The 19,334-nt window shown below is 35.2% G+C and overlaps 1 protein-coding gene across 1 annotated transcript in view; it reads right to left on the bottom strand.

Annotated features, from left to right (window-relative positions):
* DPYD (dihydropyrimidine dehydrogenase) overlaps window positions 1-19,334 on the bottom strand; it is a 945,375-nt gene that overhangs the window by 738,300 nt on the left and 187,741 nt on the right. The window contains exon 4 of the mRNA XM_025289449.3: window positions 4,334-4,421. Within this exon, the coding sequence (XP_025145234.1) occupies window positions 4,334-4,421 (88 nt within the window). The remainder of the gene's footprint in view (window positions 1-4,333; window positions 4,422-19,334) is intronic.

Genomic DNA, 19,334 nt, shown 5'->3' with positions numbered 1-19,334 from the left:
ACAATTTGAATAAAACTAATCCAAAGCTGGATTAATAAGTATACAGTAATTAGCATACAATAATAAAGCATACAATTTTATTCATCAAGTTTTAAAAAGAAAGCATTATTGTTAATTAGACAAGGAAGAGCTAATTAGAATTGCAGTACCTAAGTCTATGCCACAAGACCCACTCAGATTGGGCCCTGGAATGACACAGACCCATAATATTTGGCTGTTGTATAATTTAGAAAAAAAATTACATATTTTACATTATTTAAAAATTGGCATCATGACTGTAAGGGGAACTGACACACAAGTTCAGAACTATTTATGTAAACCAAATGGCAGATTGAACTGTGAAGGATAATGACTTGTTAGTTCTAGAGCATCACATAAAGTTTTTATAAGCTGTGTTCCCTTGAACACCATCTTACAGCAGGTAGGTAAGTTTCTGTCAGTCTTCTTGGGATGCACAGAGGTGCTCCAAGTACCATCTGACAATAAAAGTGTGAGAACTAGCCTTGTGTATCAAAGGAAACCTGAAATCTTAATTATCACATTTTGTTTTATATATCTAAAATATTCACTTTTTAAATTACTGATTAGTAAATTATGGACTTCCTAATACCTTTTTCATTTACTTACTTCTCTGTCATAAAAACGGGGGGTACCTAATTGGCTTTACGTTATAGGCAATGGTGAGCCACTGAAGTTTTTTTAACAAGGGTACAATATAATTAAAGCTATGATTTTAGAAAATTATTCTGAAAAAGATCAATATTTTATTTGAAACCATGTGGCCATCGAAAATGAAAAGCAAACCCTAAAGTAGGATGGACTAAATCTATTGATTGCACTTCTGCTTTATAATATTTGTGCATGCATGTGCATATATACATACACACATATATCAAGAAAACATTTTTAAATAAAACTATTGTCATCAATAATATTTATCAATAAATAATGCTGGATAAATTATGCTGCTCCTCTGATTTCTAATTACTTCAATAGCAATCTATGATAAGAGCCTTTTATGCGAACCTGAGTCAGTTTTTTTCTAATGTATATTATTAAATGTATTTATCTAGCTATAAAAGCCACTAAGTCTATATAGATTCTGTAAAATCTATACAGATTGTATACAAAACATATACAGATTCTGTAAAATATACAAGCCTGTGGAGAAGCCATTGCTTTACAACTTAATGCAAAATTTTGAAAAAGAAAATAAATACTTTTTATTACGAAAGAAAGGATTGTGTAACTAAGGAAAATTTTTTTAAAGTTAGTTTTTCACTACATTTATAGACTGACCTTATGAATTCTTACATAATGTAGTGTTTTTTTTTTTTCAAAAGAAAATTATTCAAAAATATAACCCTTATTTAGTTTGATGAATCTGAAACGTGTACTTTCCATTGAGAGATAAAATTGCGAAGAAAAACCTGCATGTAACAGAGAAAAACTGACCAAGGAGGTACAATAGAATTGAGTGTACCTTTAGAAACTAGAGCTGTAATCCAGTTTGTAAAAAAATAAAGAATGGAAGTAAGTATTGGTCTAAACTCCACTGAATCACAGAAACCTAACACAATACAATCCAAGTGACATGCTTTTCTCAAAAAGGCTCAAGGCTCATTGAGTCTGATGATTCAATTACCCTCTCAACCTGGAAAGAACCCCCCTCCTGAGTTGAGGTCCACTGGTAGAGCAATGTGGGACAGCCTACATCGTACACAGCTGGTAAATATCTTAAAAGCTGCAGGCTTTAAAGTACAAGAATCTCTTACCTTTTATGATTGCTACAATGATTCTTCAACAAAATACTACTTACAATAGAGTTCCTTAAATGTCTGGCATAAGATTACATTTTCAATTAAATACCCCCAAATATCTTCTCTTCATATGGAAATTTATTTAAATAAATACCAAAGTGCAATGCTTTATCAGAGAGTAAGAAATATGAAGAAACTAATGAAACAACATTATCCTAAAATAGAGATGATTCTGATCTTACTTAGACATTTTATAAGTTTTTCAAAGAATATCATTATTCCCATTTTGTCTTTTTTTCATATAAAATTTTGTATAGCTTGAATGATTGTGCTATACACTTATTAGAATCACAAAATCACTACTAAATTATAGATTCTCTAGGGAAAATTTCGGAGAAGGCGATGGTACCCCACTCCAGTACTCTTGCCTGGAAAATCCCATGGACAGAGGAGCCTGGTAGGCTGCAGTCCATGGGATTGCAGAGTTGGACACAACTGAGCAACTTCATTTTCACTTTTCACTTTCATGCACTGGAGAAGGAAATGGCAACCCACTCCAGTGTTCTTGCCTGGAGAATCCCAGGGACAGGGGAGACTAGTGGGCTGGTGGGCTGCCGTCTATGGGGTCGCACAGAGTCGGACACGACTGAAGCGACTTAGCAGCAGCAGCAGGGAAAATTTAGCATGGATCACAATTCTATTGCCTCATGCTTAAAGCCAGGAGTGCAACCTTATATAATTTTAGCCAAAACTCTTTCTACTTCAAAATTTTGGACATTTTATTTTGTTCTTTTTCTCATGAGATTTCATATACATGCTTCACATAAATTATTTATTTTCATATATGTCAGAGATTCTGTGATGATAAATGTTTATGATATTTCAGTTAATAAATGAGATCTCTTTTCAGATTTTATCTTCTTAATTGCAAAACAAATACAGAGCGTTAGTGATTTCCTACTATCTATAGAATTAAGTCTCAAATATTGAGCATAGAATTCAAACATTTTCAGAACTTAATATCAATCTAACTGCCTTGTCTCTTTCCCATCACTCTTTTTATGTAATCAAGGTTCCATTCCAGCCACACTGAATTTATTATATTTCCCTACACATACCATGTATAGCCCACATTCTTGCTTTATCATATGCTAGATAATCTTCTTAAACTGAATGGTTTCAGCACTAATCACATTGAATTATTGGTAGGTTTTTGTGTTGTTTTATTTTTTTAATGTATCTGTTTTTGCTCAGAGTTATAATTTCCAGAAGGCAAGGTCATAGCAGGGATCCTTTTTCACCCAGTATCTGTCACTGAGTTTGATAGATAGTAGATGCTCAATAAGTAATACCAGAAACAAAAATAGTAATCACTTGTATAGTATTTACCATATTGAATGAATAGAAAAAATAATAATAATTCCACATCAACAAAATATTTGTTGAATAATTGCCATATCAGAGATTTCAACATAAAAATATTATTCAGTTCACACCACCATCCTGTAAGACAGATGCTATCCTTCTTTCATAAATCAAAGTGAAGAGATAAGTCATTTTCCTTGGGTTCACAGGGGTTCAATGCAAAAATTCAACCTGGACTTCAGATCTGACCATGTAGATTAATACCACATCCTATATCTAAGTAATCACCTCTAATTCTTTTGAAATTGTAAAGCTATATAAATTTATAATTTTTCTCCTACATCATTTTTAAATCTCTGACATACTGAGAAATACTCTTTATATGTAAAAAGGTACCAGTTAGTTGAAGGAGTACTTACTGGATTTTAGCAGCATTTTAGCATATAGGTACTAAATCCTGTGAAAGGAAGCAAAAAAGGATGTAGAGACATCCTTACAGGAAGATGCCTTCAGTTTCTGCTCAGTAGTTAAAGGATAGGATCCTTGGCTAAGAGTTCATAATGCTTCTTTCACAAACAAAAGATACTATTCATCATTTAATCAATCAACCATTCTCTTGTTTACTAAAAACTGGGCTTAGCCTTACATTGACTTAAAAAACAACATAAAGATCAAAATTCCTTTTTTTCTACTAATGTCCATAAAAGTCTGTTTTCTATTTTTTAGTTGTGTGGGGGTTTTGGTTAAAACACTATCAGTCTCTATGAATTATTCCAAGTCTTAGACAACTTCCTTTGATTTGTTCCGGTGCCCTAGAGTTAATATTAAAGTGCATTTTAAAACAAAGATATAAAACTTGAAATGTGTTTTGATAATCAAAGACAGTTCCTATCTGTAAGCATTTAGCCTGCTTAAGCTAGAATCAATCTATTCAGTGAATGGTTTGTATTAAAAAATGATTCAATTCACCACAAACTAATTTTTAAGATAATAAAAAATGAATACGGATTTCACAATAATCATTATCACAACTAGGAAGAGACTAATTAACAAAATGTGCCACATTCTCACATGCCTACAGAAATCATAACTTTAATACTTTAACCTAATTTACTAAGACAAGCTTTATGCTTTAATCATGGTAATAATAGAGAACAAGATCAAAGGCTGTTATTAATTTTCATTTGCAGAGCTAAATCCAAATTTACCTTGTTTGAGATACTTGTGATGAACGATTTGATATCTAGATTTGTTGGACAGCTCTTCTGACAGGGGGCATCTGCACATTTCAGGCATCTAGGGAATAAAATAACTGAATTAAAGAAACTGTCAAGTAACATTCTATATATTCTCTACCCTAAACACATTCAGAGTTAGTGTCCAGTAAGAACAAATAAAACTATATTATTTTTAGGAACAAAAATTGTTTAAGCAATAAACAAAGAGTACTTGTGTTTCACTTTTTGCACACTTCCTAAGGTGTATAATATAGCACCATTCAGGTAAATAGCTATTCTTTCTCTTGGTGTTCCTCCTAGAGTTTAAGAAGATCATATTTACTTAAGATACATGATTCATCCATTTACTAAATCAATATTTTTTGGATCTCTCATTGCACTGATAATGCTTAGAGAATAGTCTTTTTATTGTTGCTGTTTGTTTGTTTAATTTATTTACATAATGCAGGATCTTAGTTCCCTGATCTGGGGTCTAACCTGTGTCCCCTACTGTGGGAATGCATTGTCTTGACTGCTGGACCACCAGGGAAGTCCTGAGAATAGAATCTTTTATGATAACAGTTTTGTATGTCTTTTAGACAGTAGTTATTACACAAATGCAAAGAAAAAGATCTCCTTTTACCACTTGTAAATTCCTTTCTTCCTCTTTATCCCTTCCACTTATCCTCCCACCTCTCTTCCCTGACTCCTTCTTCCTCTCTGATCATCCCTCCCTTTCTCCATTTTTTTTTTCTTTAACATACACACTATAAACACAGCAATTGGGCTTTGTAGTAGATACTGCAATGAATAGATCAGATCCCCTGCCTTCCAGACTGAAACATTTATTCTCTCAGCTGCTGTGCCATTGGGTAAAGAAAACAGGCTGAACCATGGACATGGCCCCTTCCCAGGGGCAGCGAGTTTCCAATAACAGGTCACTGGTAGGAAGTAAAGACCCATTCTCCTTGCCCCTACTTGGGGAACAAGTCTTCAGGGATGCACTGCAGTCTTCACTGTGGCTATGTCTGTCCAATCTTGATTCCATCACTCTTATATAGATGTATATCTTCTAATAAACTTTCCACATACTAATTTCATATCAGAATTTGCTTCCTGGAGAAACAATCAGAGACACGTTCAGACTTTAATGTGACTAAGAACCACTTGGGAAGCCTGATAAATGTCATAATTTCCACAGAGAAGCTCCTCTTGATTTTGAGTTATTGGCTCTTGTTGTTTAGTCGCTCAGTTTTTTCTGACTCTTTGCAACCCCATAGACTGTAGCCTGCCAGGCTCCTATGTCCACAGGGTTCTCGAGACAAGAATACTGGAGTGGGTTGCCATTTCCTTCTCCAGGGGATCTTCCTAGTTCAGAGACTGAACCCACGCCTCCTACATTGGCAGGCGGATTCTAGTTAATGTCCTGGGAATCTGCATTTTGCTGCCACTGGCCCACTCCCAGTGACTGCCCTTCATGGTGATTCTGATAAACATGATTGGAGCACGCAGTGAGTATCACAATTCTGTAATTACTACTTTAGGACTGAAACCACTGGCTAGAATAGTCTTTAATTTCTACATTCTTATACTTTTTGTGTATTCATTTGATAAATATTTAATGAACCCTTGCTACATGTTAGAACCTGGGATATGAGGTTATAAAAATGATGAAAAGGACAACCATGGCCCTGCTGTCATGGACCGTGCAGTTTGGAGGAAGCTCAAACATATAAAAGGCACTTGTAGTGTCAATGTGGTCAGTGTGAATTTGGATAGAAACAGCAAGCTAATAGAGCATATAAGAGGAACAGCAGTCCAGGAGGGAGAGGTCAGGCAAAGCTTATTGGGAGAAATAATACATAAAGGGATGCTTGAAGAATGACAGGGCATTAGGCAAGTGAAGGAGGGTGGGACTTAGAGCAGAAGATCACTCGAGAAAATGACCAAAACATAAAAACAGTATGTGCCAAGGACTAGAGAGAAAAGACCATGACAGGGTAGGTAGACTAATGGGATCTGGTCTGGCATAAAGTGAGAGTGAGAATAGAGAGGAATTAGGCTGGTGACCTAAAATTTAAGATATATCATTGTCACATTTGGCAGAAGACGAGAATTCTCTGAGATTTCCCTCAGAATGAGTCCCACGTTGCTCAGTGACAAAGGTGACGAGCAAGCTCATTTTCTATCCACTTTCATGTGTAAAGACGTTGGTTCATTTCCTTTGAGAAAACAATACCAGTCTCCTCGTCATTCTTTTGTCAATCAGAGAGTCCTCTTCATTGTCTGGACCAATTTCTCAGTACCTAATTAATATCTTGTTTTAAAATCTGATCTCTTTTCTCTGGTTTGTGCCCTTAGCCTTCTCTCTAAATTAAATTTTACACAATGAGGACCAAAGGCTTTTCATAATCAATTGTCCTTTCTGAAATGCAGTCATTAAACCTCTCCCCTATCATTTCTCTAAATGCCATTGTTAAATTCACAGCTATCATTTAGGTGAATTCCTATCTTCTAAAACTTAAGATTTTTTTTCCCCTAAAACATAATCACTGAGTTTAAAAAGAATTTCTTGGAAATTCTTGCTATGATCAGTAGCACAACAATCCAAAAAGAAAAAAAAAAAAAAAAGGTCTATTTGGTCCTCGATTCTGAAATATAACATATAGGTGATACCTATATGTGTTAACTTCACGTGGATAAACATGTTGTAGATTAATAGTGTTTGAAAGGATATCCTGTTATGAGGTAAAATAAAGTAGCTAAGCTAAAATAAAAAGCTATAAAATAATATGCAATAATAAATATCTTCAGACTTGTAAAAGTCATTTTGACAGTTTTTTAAAATCTGCAATTCCACAAGACTAGAACAACAAAAATATTTATGATAGATAAAGATATAGACAGACAGACAGATAGATAGAGGATTCTGGCTACCCCTAATAAGGCACAAGTTTTTGGCTTTTCTTTTTTCTAACACCGAACCTAAATATAAGGCAATTAAAAATAAAGTTATAATGTCAGCAGGTATGAATGAGCCAAATTAATGCAAAGTGTATTTTTCTGTTCTTCCAGAGAAATCTTAAATTCAACATAAACAGATTCACTTAATAGCACTGACAACGTAAGGATTTTTAGTTGTGGTTATTAAGCCTCTTTACCAAATAACTCTCCTTTTATTATTGAGCTAGTTCACAAATAACAGCTGTTGGAAATGTCAGATGTTAATGAGGCAGGGCAACGCAAACCTGAATTGTAGCATTCTTTTTTTCTTTGGTGCCATGAATATGCCAGAATGGGCAGACTCTGATAATAATACCATCTTGCAATTCTCTAAGCGCTCTGCAGACTAAAGTGCATCAGGCTGCCATTAATCCCACTTATCACTCTGACAGCTCAGTAATTACACTACTGCTATAGCCAGGTAGTCCTAATAAAATATCAACCACTGCAGTGGAATGCATACTGGTGAGATGTTTTATTAAACTTGGGGGGGTTGATCATCAAGTGACATTAGTGTTGACCTATTTTTCTATTTGACAATAAATTATCCTTTGACCAAGCCATAATAGATATTACAGAGTGCATTTACTGTACCAAATCAGAAAGGTACTGCATTGCACTGATGTAGGCAAATGGTGTAAATAAAATAGCAGAAATGCATGTCAGAATGGTATTACCTAAATTGCTTTAAATGATTGATACCATGAAAAACCACAGACACAGTACTTGGGGGAATATGTCAACAATTATTGTAAACCACAGTTCTACATAAATTTTTCGTTAGAAGTTAACATTTAAATTACGCTTGTTTTTATCTTCAGTCATTTAATTCCCCTTTTATGTTTCAAAGTTATCCTTTTATAGTGCAGTTTATTTTGAAATGCATTGTAAGAGGCAAAAGTTAATTCAGATAAACATTCATGTATTATTTTTAATCCCCAAATAATTACATTTATAAGGAGTATATTAAGTTATTTTAAAGCAATAAAACATCTTAGATTTTTTCCTAGTGATGAACTTCTTTCATTTTCATATTTAATAGAGAACATGACAATAGATCTCATTAAAAAGCAAAATATAGAATCTTTAATAACGTTAATCCTTCACGATTCAACATCACCATAAAAAATGTATGAAAATTTAGTACCACTATTTAAGGGACAAAAACTATTAAAGATATATTTATCCAGTATCTTTCTCTAGGGAAAGAGAGCTATGATTCCTCTCCCCAAATATCAGTGAGGCTGGAGAGTTTTATTCTATATTATGATACCAAAAACATAGTGAGTAACAGAAGCAGCAGCATTTCATCCTTCATACATTTAAGAACAGACACCTGCTTCTTTTATTGTTAAGCATCCATAACAGTTGGAATAGTAACCTAGGCTTGTTAAAGAATTTTCTAATCTCTGAGTCTAAATAATTTCTTCACCAGTAAAAAAAAAAAATCACACAAATATATTTGAAAGACTTTAAAGCTCACATTGCACAGTGTTTGGGTTTTATTTGCTATACTTTGGTTCAATCAAGCCAGCATTGTTTCATCAGATTATGTATAATCTATATTAATTGATATATAATCTAACAAGGAAGTTAGCATTTACATTAAAAATTATTTTAATATTGATGTTGATTTTCCTCAGATCTTTGATGTTCAGCAGCTTTATCTGGAAGGTCTAACTAATTCAAATGCAGCAATGGGTATACGATGTAACTTCTCTACCCTGTAATACCAGTGTAGGCAAATCTATCGTCTAATATCCTTGCCCAGCTTCACAATAATTTCTACTGAAACCAGGCAGAATGGAGTATCAGACTGAATGGAAGGAGTGTGAATCAAGAAATGAAGGTTAGAACTGTCATACCTATGTCTGAGTTTCACAGCTTATATCACTGGTACCCAGTGACATATCTGGAACCCAGATATGGTCACAATAAAAGGACCCCAAAAAGGATGGTTGGCATCTTTAAAACATGACATCAATCCAATGTTCTGATACATCAAACACTCAAGGGCCATTCTCAGCTCAAAGTAATTTTTTCTGCTTTCTCAATATTCCGTTAACAGCCATTCTTATACTTCTGTTTCTCTGATTACACCACAAGTTCTAATTAACTCATGCATACTTGAAACTAACTTTTAATACCCCTAATATGCTTCCCAGGTGGCGCTAGTGGTAAAGAAGCCACCTGCAAATACAGGAGATGTAAGAGACTCAGGTTCGATTCCTGGGTCAGGAAGATTCCCTGGAGGAAGATATGGCAACCCACTCCAGGATTCTTGCCTGGGAAATCCCATGGACAGAGGCGGCTGGTGGGTTACAGTCCACAGGGTCTCAAAGAGTTAGACAAAAGTGAAGCAACTTAGCAATTAGCAATAGTAATATGCATCTTGGCCAGTTTCTACACTCCACTGGGTGGTAAGCTATGGCAAAATTACTTACAGTAACTGAAATTTTCATCCTGTGCACCATTCTGCCTTTTTAACCACACCAATGATATTCATGATTTAAGGCTTTTAATATATATTTGATTGTGTAGGTTAACAACAAAAATATTTTTAAGTAAAGCTATTTATCCACTAGAAATTTCCATTCACATGTTGGTGTTTCAAGACAGTTCAAAAGAAACAAAATTTAAATAGTACACAATTCAAACAATTGATGCTCAAAACATTTTGTTGGATAATCATGAATATAGAAATATAATACAGATATAAACTTTTCTATAAACTTTCTATAGTCTGACACAGAAAATTATTGGTTTTTTAATAGTAATGGCTAAAGACAGTATATTTTACATTTTCTGCATAATTTTATTTACATGAAGGAACTTAAAGTAAAAAAATTAATATTAATTTTTACTCTTCATATGTAACTGATTCTTAAATATTAATAAGACTACTTTTATTTCTGCTTCATCGATGAAAAAACTGAGGTTCCAGAAATCTCCCAGAGGCATAATGATACAGGTGGCTAAGGCATTTGAAGGAAATACTAGAACATATTTACCATCTTATAATCAGGATTAGTCCATTCATATATGAAGGCAGGTTAAAATTTTAAAAGGTGATGTTATACTGACCTTATACCTTGGCATCATCAGTGCCTCTTTGCTACAGTAATTTGAAGACTGAGAAAAAAGGCAGTTAAGAAGTCTCAGCTAGAGAAAGCTATAGTAAGTATCCTCTCTCCTGGAGTCCAATTTTAGTTTAAGGAAAGAAAAAGAAAAAAGCAGAAGGTAGTCTTAACCTTATTCTCAAGAGACTTCTCAAGTCAAGATGAAAACATTAGTTTTATGATATTACACAATTTTGAAGGTTAATTCTTTTACAACTTTAAACAGCTTTGATATAGACATATCTATTGGAAAGATAGTTTTCTAAAAAACTTTGTATGCTACAAAAACCTCAACAGTTAAGAAGCCATTAATTTGCACACATCTTATCCTGCAAGCAAATAAGACACTTCTGTAAGAACTTAGTACATAGTACCACCTTGAAAACTTTAAACATATTGTTGTATTTTACTACACAAAGAGATCATCATCATGAGTATCTTATAATATTGTTCTTAAACTTAGATTTTTCTCTTTCTTACAAGAGCAAATCAGACTTTAAGTTTCTGTTTTTGCTGTACAGTAGTGGAATAAGAAGAATGCGGTGGAATCAATGTACATTATAAGCTGCAGGAAAAGTCACTGTAAGAAAATAAACACACATCATGCATATATACACAAGACAGCACTAATTAGGTATGAAAAGAGAACTAAGCATGATTGAAGGAAGTGGAGTCAGTCCTTAAAGTTCTCAGAATCTACTGGGACTTAAAGACACTAGAGATTGAAGTATTAAATAACAAGTCAAGATTTAAATACCAATACCAAAATCTAAGGGTGTGGCAGGAATGGTAAAGAACCTGCCTGCCAATGCAGGAGGCAAAAGAGATGCAGGTTTGCTCCCTGGATTGGGAAGATCCCCTGGAGGAGGGCATGGCAACCCACTCCAATACTCTCACCTGGAGAATCACATGGACAGAGGAGCCTGGAAGGCTACAGTCCGTAGGCACACAAAGAGTCAGACACAACTGAACTGACTTAGCACACACACCTGAAAATCTAAAGAAAATACGTATATTTGCCAAATGCAGGTCGTAGCAGTGAAGGGACGATGACCCCTTTCTAATTTCCCTCTGCTACAGAGTTACTCAAAGAATGCAAGGCCGTAACTTACAAACTGAACTGTTGAAATGGAATCATGAATGCTATTATATGACAACTACTAGAAGTAATATTACTCATTCACAAGTTTTTAAAAATATGTCAGTAACACAAAAGCACTTGAGTCAATGAATACAGAACAAATCAGAGTATTTATTAAATGTTTCTCTGCCCAGTAGATATCTAGGCCCTAAAATCTATGATATAATTTGATCCTTGTCACTTGCAGCTATAATAGAGTTATACTTTGATCAAAAAACCAGAGAATACTATAGATAAAAGTCCTTCTTTATGTCCTGGAGGGATGGTGTCCTTGGCAAAACCCTCTTGGAAACCATTTTTTATTCCACTTAAAGAGAGTAGGGATTGAGAGTATTCAAAGTGATTGAAGAAGATGGTCAGATTCAAGAAGATCGAGAGTTCCTCCACCTTGCAGTAATGAGATAATGGCAAGTCATGTACCTGAATAGGGTTCAGTTCAGTTCAGTCGATCAGCCGTGTCTGACTCTTTGCGACCCCATGGACTGCAGCACGCCAGGCCTGCCTGTCCATCACCAACACCCAGAGTTTACCCAGACTCATGTCCATTGAGTCGGTGATGCCATCCAAGCATCTCATCCTCTGCCATCCCCTTCTCCTCCTGTCCTCAACCTTTCCCAGCATCAGGGTATTTTCAAATGAGTCAGCTCTTCACATCAGGTGGCCAAAGTATTGGAGTTTCAGCTTCAACATCAGTCCTTCCAATGAACACCCAGGAGTGATCTCCTTTAGGATGGACTGATTGGATCTCCTTGCAGTCCAAGGGACTCTCAAGAGTCTTCTCCAACACCACAGTTCAAAAGCATCAATTCTTTGGCGCTCAGCTTTCTTCACAGTCCAACTCTCACATCCATTCATGACTACTAGAAAAACTATAGCCTTGACTAGACGGACCTTCGTTGACAAAGTAACGTCTCTGTTTTTCAATATGCTGTCTACGTTGGTCATAATTTTCCTTCCAAGGAGTAAGCGTCTTTAATTTCATGGTTGCAATCACCATATGCAGTGATTTTGGAGGCCCCCAAAATAAAGTCAGCCACCATTTCCACTGTTTCCCCATCTATTTGCCATGAAGTGACGGGACTGGATGCCATGCTCTTAGTTTTCTGAATGTTGAGCTTTAAGCCAACTTTTTCACTCTCCTCTTTCACTTTCATCAAGAGGCTCTTTAGTTCTTCTTCACTTTCTGCCATAAGGGTGGTATCATATGCATATCTGAGGTTATTGATATTTTTCCCAGTAATCTTGATTCCAGCTTGTGCTTCATCCAGCCCAGCATTTCTCATGATGTACTCTGCATAGAAGTTAAATAAGCAGGGTGACAATATACAGCCTTGACGAACTCCTTTTCCTATTTGGAACCAGTCTGTTGTTCCATGTCCAGTTCTAACTGTTGCTTCCTGACCTGCACATAGGTTTCTCGAGGCAGGTCAGATGGTCTGGGTTACTTTATTTATAGGAAATAGCCAGCATGAACAAGTCAGATAATACAAAGTATATATATGTGATACATAGTGTGTGTGCACACACCTAGACTTACATGTACCCAAATATTAATTACTAAGTGATTAAATATGCTTGTTTGTACAAAGCCTTTAAATATATTAACCCAGAAAGCACAGCATAGAGATTAAGAGAACAAGTTCTGGGTTTTGATGTCCACATTTAATTCTTGACTTAGCTTTACTGGTGTTAAGATGTTAGGCAAATGACCTAACCTCTCTGAGGATCTGTTTTCTCATATGCAAATGGAGAATAATTTGTACTTCAGAGGTTTGTTGTGAGAATGTTAAAATATTACACACTTACACCAAATAGTATGTACTCTTTTAGTTATTTAACAGTCATTCTCTATAATTCTCAAAATGCTCTGAAAAGTTATGTATTGCTTTCTCTCCTTTAATGTGAAAGGGGTCAGTGAAGAATCACAGTATAGTGTTTTATAGTTATCTACATATATTAAACATAGTGGATTTCTGACCAACATAAACATATGCTTTAAATCTTCATTTTCTCTTTATGAGATTTCAGAAGAAACAAAGAGTATTTACATTTCAGGAAAATCAGAGAGCCTTCTCAACAGATACTTATACTGGAGACTGCAGAATAAGTAGGATTTTACCATGGACCAAGGAGTCTACCAGATCTTAATACTGAGACCAAGTTTCGGATGCATATGTGGTTCTCCATATTTCACATCAGTTCAGTAGCAGCTACTATACAATGTGCATTTTACCTGCCTGGTAATATGGCAGGAATGAATGAGAGGAATGAGGGGATGGAATGAGGGGAAAGGAACATCTACTGCTTAATATCATTCTTTAAAAAAAAAAAGACTATGGGTTCAAGCAGGGCAGAGAGAATAAGCCAACATTGGTTTTCCATATCTATGCTTGCAGCTGGCACATGTACAGTTGCTCATAGATGCTTATGGAAAATTCCTGTTACTGCATTTCTTCAGGGATCAAACGGCTAAAATGCATGTCAATCTCATCAGTGATCCAGTGTTATTTATACAGAATCCTTTCCTCTTGAGGCTTCCTGTTGTTTCTTTATGCTAATAGTATGAGGCAAACATATTCTCCTCCACAAATAAGTTAAATTAAAGATGATAGGTTGGGCAATTCAATATACTGTGAGGTTTGAGCTTTTGAAAAATGGATATATTCTAACTAAAGGTGTAACTGATCTTGTTATGAATGTATACTTGAGAAAGTAATGAAAGAAATGAGTAAATATGAGAATCCTTGTGAAAGAGGCTTTCCCTTCTTGCTGAACCACATATTACCTATATTTTCAATGCCTGTGTAAGGCATATTTCTCCCTTTCGCTTTTCCATTACTACCACCTGAAGAGATGGTGACGGAGTATTTCTTACCCTCCAGGGTAGAGTAGCACTTTGCCTTAACAAAATATGCTATCTATGAACAAATAAAATATTTCCTTAGATAACAATTAAGAAAATATCTATGATTTATATACCATTTAAATTTGAATAAGGTGATTGACAGGGAAGCCTGGCGTGCTGCAGTCCATGGGGTCACAAAGAGTCAGATGCAACTGAGCGACTGAAACTGAACTGAACTGATTGAATATACATGCGATCACATACACTCGTAATAAAGATCAATCACAGGCTTAGTCTGGAGAAGGAAATGGCAACCCACTCCAGTATTCTTGCCTGGAAAATTCCATGGATGGAGGAGTCTGACAGGTCCATGGGTCGCAAAGAGTCGAACATGACTGAGCAACTAACAGCAGCAACATGTTCAGTTAAGCATGCAGTCATTTTGAAAAATCCAAGATTTGCGATACATCTACAGTCTAACCTGCTATTTTTAATTTAACTACAACAAGCCATATGTAATTCTTTTTCAAACCAGCATATTGTTGCTGAGCACAATTGTGGTTCCCCTCACATTCTAGACAGCTGTTACATGATGCTCAATACACTTTTGATCCTTTACAGACCTTAGAGAGAACTGGGTGAGAGTACTGGCAGTTTTTATTACAGCTTTCCTGCTGCTCAATAATCTTATTTCACCTGCACTATTTCCCCAGCAGTGTCATAAACTCTTTGATTTATATCGAGAATCCTTCCAGGCTTCTTAGAAAGAAGACATTCTTTCTCATAACATATCCATATGATGTACAAATTATATTTTCAAACTTTGAAACACCTGTTATATGTTTATCTTAATGTCAGTGATGCCCCCTTAGGAAGGCCAACCAAAAAAAGTAATTTATATTAGTCATAGATGTTTTTAAAGCAAAATTTTCAGCAAATTTCAAAACCGAAAAAGCTTTATAATTTATGAATTTGCAGGTAATTTCGGAAAAATTATAAGAATAATAGTAATGTTGGCAGATTTTCATCTGATTTCTAATAAACATGTAAAAGAGAAACAAAGTCAAACAGTATAATCTATAAATAAAATACAATTCCCAGATATGTGGGATATATTGATCATGAAAAAAGAACATTTGTGTAAAAATGTATGGAAGATATTGATTTAAAAATATACCAGACTTACTTCATGTAAAAGGGAATTCTGTCCAGTATTGTTGTCTTTGTAAGTGCAACAGTTATTGCAATACTTGAGGTGATAAAAGAACAAATATGGAGAGCAATCACCATCCTTGAATTTTCCAACTATTGGTACTAGTGTTCAGTTTCATGTGTGGAGCCCATAAAATTTGTCTAAAAGCTTCACTTTATAAAAATAATGTCACCCCTCCTTATTTAAAAGTAAAAGCCTTAAAGCATAGTTTAAATATTCATTCCTTTTACATAGTTAAATCTATGTTGATTACCCTAAGTAAAAGAAAACTGCATTCAGCACAAAAAAAAAATTTAAGTAAAAGAAAACTGCATTCAGCACAAAAAAATTTTAAGTATTATACACAATCCAGCTGATCCTTTTAAAACCCATAACTGATTATGACATTCTCTTGCTTAAAAGGAGAACTGGCATACAGTACAATGGCCTTTGAACTTGGCCTCTGCCTACTCATTCCTCCAGCTCCAGCTGCAACAACTGACCGACTCTGGAACTCTGTAGTTCTGTGACCAGGTCATCATTTTTCAACTTCTGTGTATTCCAACATGATCTTCCCTTGCCTGAAGAGCTACAGAATTCATCTCCAATGTCTCTCATGGAGCCCCCTGGTTCTTATCATTTTCATCTTCCAGAGCACCCTGTGGATTTTTTTATGAAAGTAATGATCACACTGGACCCTAACAGTTGATTTTCTGGTCTCTGAATCCTTCTCCACTGAGAAAATGTTTGGGTTCCTTGTCTTTGTGGTAGGTCTGCTTGGAAATAAATTAATTTTAAATTGGCTGAAAAAGCCAACCAGAATTTTGGAAATGTACCAGTCATTTCTTTTAATGTTTCAGAAAACAATTTTAATAACTTCCTTTTGAACTGATGTAAATAATATATGCTTACAGTAAAAGATATTTATATTTGTTTTAATTTATTTAGTATATGAGTTGCTATATGCCAGTTGTGCTCTATGTGTTTTATAAATACTAACCCACTTAATTTTCATAACCACTCAGTGAGGAAGACATAAATATTAATTCATTATGGCTTTATGATAATCTGATGTGGTAGAAACTTTTTATTCTCATTTTAAGATAATAAGGCACAAAATTTTCTTCTCTGATTTAAGTGTAAAATATTTTATTGTCTATTTCTGTGATCCTGGTGATCATTAAGCTAACAGACATAAAAGGAATGAAACTAGGTCATTTGTAGAGATGTAGATGGACCAAGAGTCTCTATACAGAGTGAAGTAAATCATACAGAAAAACACATATCATATATTCATGCATACATATGGAATCTAGAAAAATGGTACAGAGGAAACTATTTGTAGGGCAGGAATAGACACACAGACTTAGAGAATAGACATATGGACACTGGGTGGGGAAGGGGAACTGTGATGAATTGGGAGATTGGGATTGACATATATACCCTACCAATGTGTAAGACAGACAGCTAGTGGGAACCTGCTATACAGCACAGGGAGCTCAGCTCTGTGCTTTGGGGTGACCTAGAAGGGTGAGATGGGGGAAAGGGAGGTCCTAGACAGAGGATATATGTATACATATAGCTGATTCACTTCATTGTACAACAGAAACTGTACAATATTGTAAGGACACTATACCCCAATTTTAAACAAAGTTACCAGACATTTCTCAAAGGCCCATGATTCCCAATTTTCTCTTCTAAAATCATAATAGTGTCTGGTGAAGTCAGGGCTGGCCTCCAGGTTGTGGAATGGAAAGCCAGGTTGAGGACTCTTATCCATCCAGGTCTGATGTTCTCCAAAGTCAGGACTGTGGGTATCATAATTTCATTTCTTCAGTAGTTTCCATAGTGATAGTCACAGTGAGAATTTGAGAAAGTTTCTGACATAATATAAAGAAGAATATATGTTGTAGACCTTCTTATACAATATATGCCACACATGGCTGGTTTCAAATGCAATCTAACAAAACTCCTTATCTGCTTCACAGTGTACCCAGCAATAATACTTACAGATCATGTAGTCCTTTACAAAGCATTTTTTATACTAAATTACCTACAGGGATCACTAAGATTAATCTTCTCAATAAAAATACCAGATAAACAAAGGAAAACAATTAGAAACAACCTAAAGATATCACAAACATGAGTCAAAATAGATAAAATGTATTCAGCATCTATAATTATTACCAGTCTAAAATAATTCTGTCACTATATAGCATTTGCAACATTATATATTAGACAAAGAGACTCCAGGTAAGACCAAAATTGCTCCATTAAAGATGTTGTCCAGTCTACTATTACTTCCCACGAGGTTTAGAATGGAGTGACTTATACACTATTTCAGTCCTTGGGAGTTTAATGTCTAAGAGTCAATGATGACATCTCACATGAAGAATACGGAGAAATTTCAGGAAATTAATGAATATGAGAGAAAAACAGATAAGAATATAAATGTTTAATCTTCTTAATGTAATTCATATCTTAAGGTGGACCAGGGTTTCAGACAATAGCACTGCCTGGAAATGAACTAATGTGATGATAGTCTGATCATTATTAGAATATTTTGAAAAAAATTAGCTTAGAAGCCAAAGGACACAATGTTCAGATATAATACCTTGAACACAGTCATGAAAATTAGCTGCCTACAGCATATTATTTAAACTCTAAAAGCAGGAAAATAAAAAAACTAAAGATAAATCATATATACTTTTGTAAACACAGAAAATTCCATTGACTACACTTCTAATCAAATTCCTTATGATTATATAGTGAAGGTGACAAATAGATTCAAGGGATTAGCTCTGATAGACAGACTGCGTGAAGAACTATGGACAGAGGTTTGTGACATTGTACAGGAGGCAGTGATCAAGACCATCCCCAAGAAAAAGAAATGCAAAAAGTCAAAATGGTTGTCTGAGGAGGAATTACAAATAGATGAGAAAAGAAGAGATGTTAAAGGCAAAGGAGAAAAGGAAAGATATACCCATCTGAATTCAGAGTCCAAATACTAGCAAAGAGAGATAAGGAAGCCTTCCCAAGTGATCAGTGCAAAGAAATAGCAGAAAACAATAGAATGGGAAAGACTAGAGATCTCCTCAAGAAAATCAGAGATACCAAGGGAACATTTCATGCAAACATGGGCACAATAAAGGACAGAAATGGTATGGACCTAACAGAAGCAGAAGATATTATGAAGAGGTGGCAAAATTACACAGAAGAACTACACACACACACACACACACACAAAATCTTCATGACCCAGATAACCATGGTGGTGTGAGCACTCACCTAGAACCAGACATCCTGGAATCTAAAGTCAAGTGGGTCTTAGGAAGCATCCCTATGAACAAAGCTAGTGGAGGTAATGGAATTCCAGTGGAGCTATTTCAAATCCTAAAACATGATACTGTTAAGGTGCTACACCCAATATGCCAGTAAATTTGGAAAACTCAGCAATGGCCACAAGACTAGAAAAGGTCAGTTTTCATTCCAATCCCAAAGAAAGGCAATGCCAAATAATGTTCAAACTACCACACAATTGCAGTCATCTCACACGCTAGCAAAGTAATGCTCAAAATTCTCCAAGCCAGGCTTCAGCAATGTGTGAACCAAGAACTTCCAGATGCTCAAGCTAGATTTAGAAAATGCAGAGGAACCAGAGATCAAATCGCCAACATCCGCTGGATCATCAA

This window comes from Bubalus bubalis, chromosome 6 (assembly GCF_019923935.1).
Source record: "Bubalus bubalis isolate 160015118507 breed Murrah chromosome 6, NDDB_SH_1, whole genome shotgun sequence".
Taxonomy (NCBI): Eukaryota; Metazoa; Chordata; class Mammalia; order Artiodactyla; family Bovidae; genus Bubalus; species Bubalus bubalis.
The sequence above is the reverse complement of the archived record's forward strand: the minus strand, read 5'-3'. Positions and strand labels throughout refer to the sequence as shown.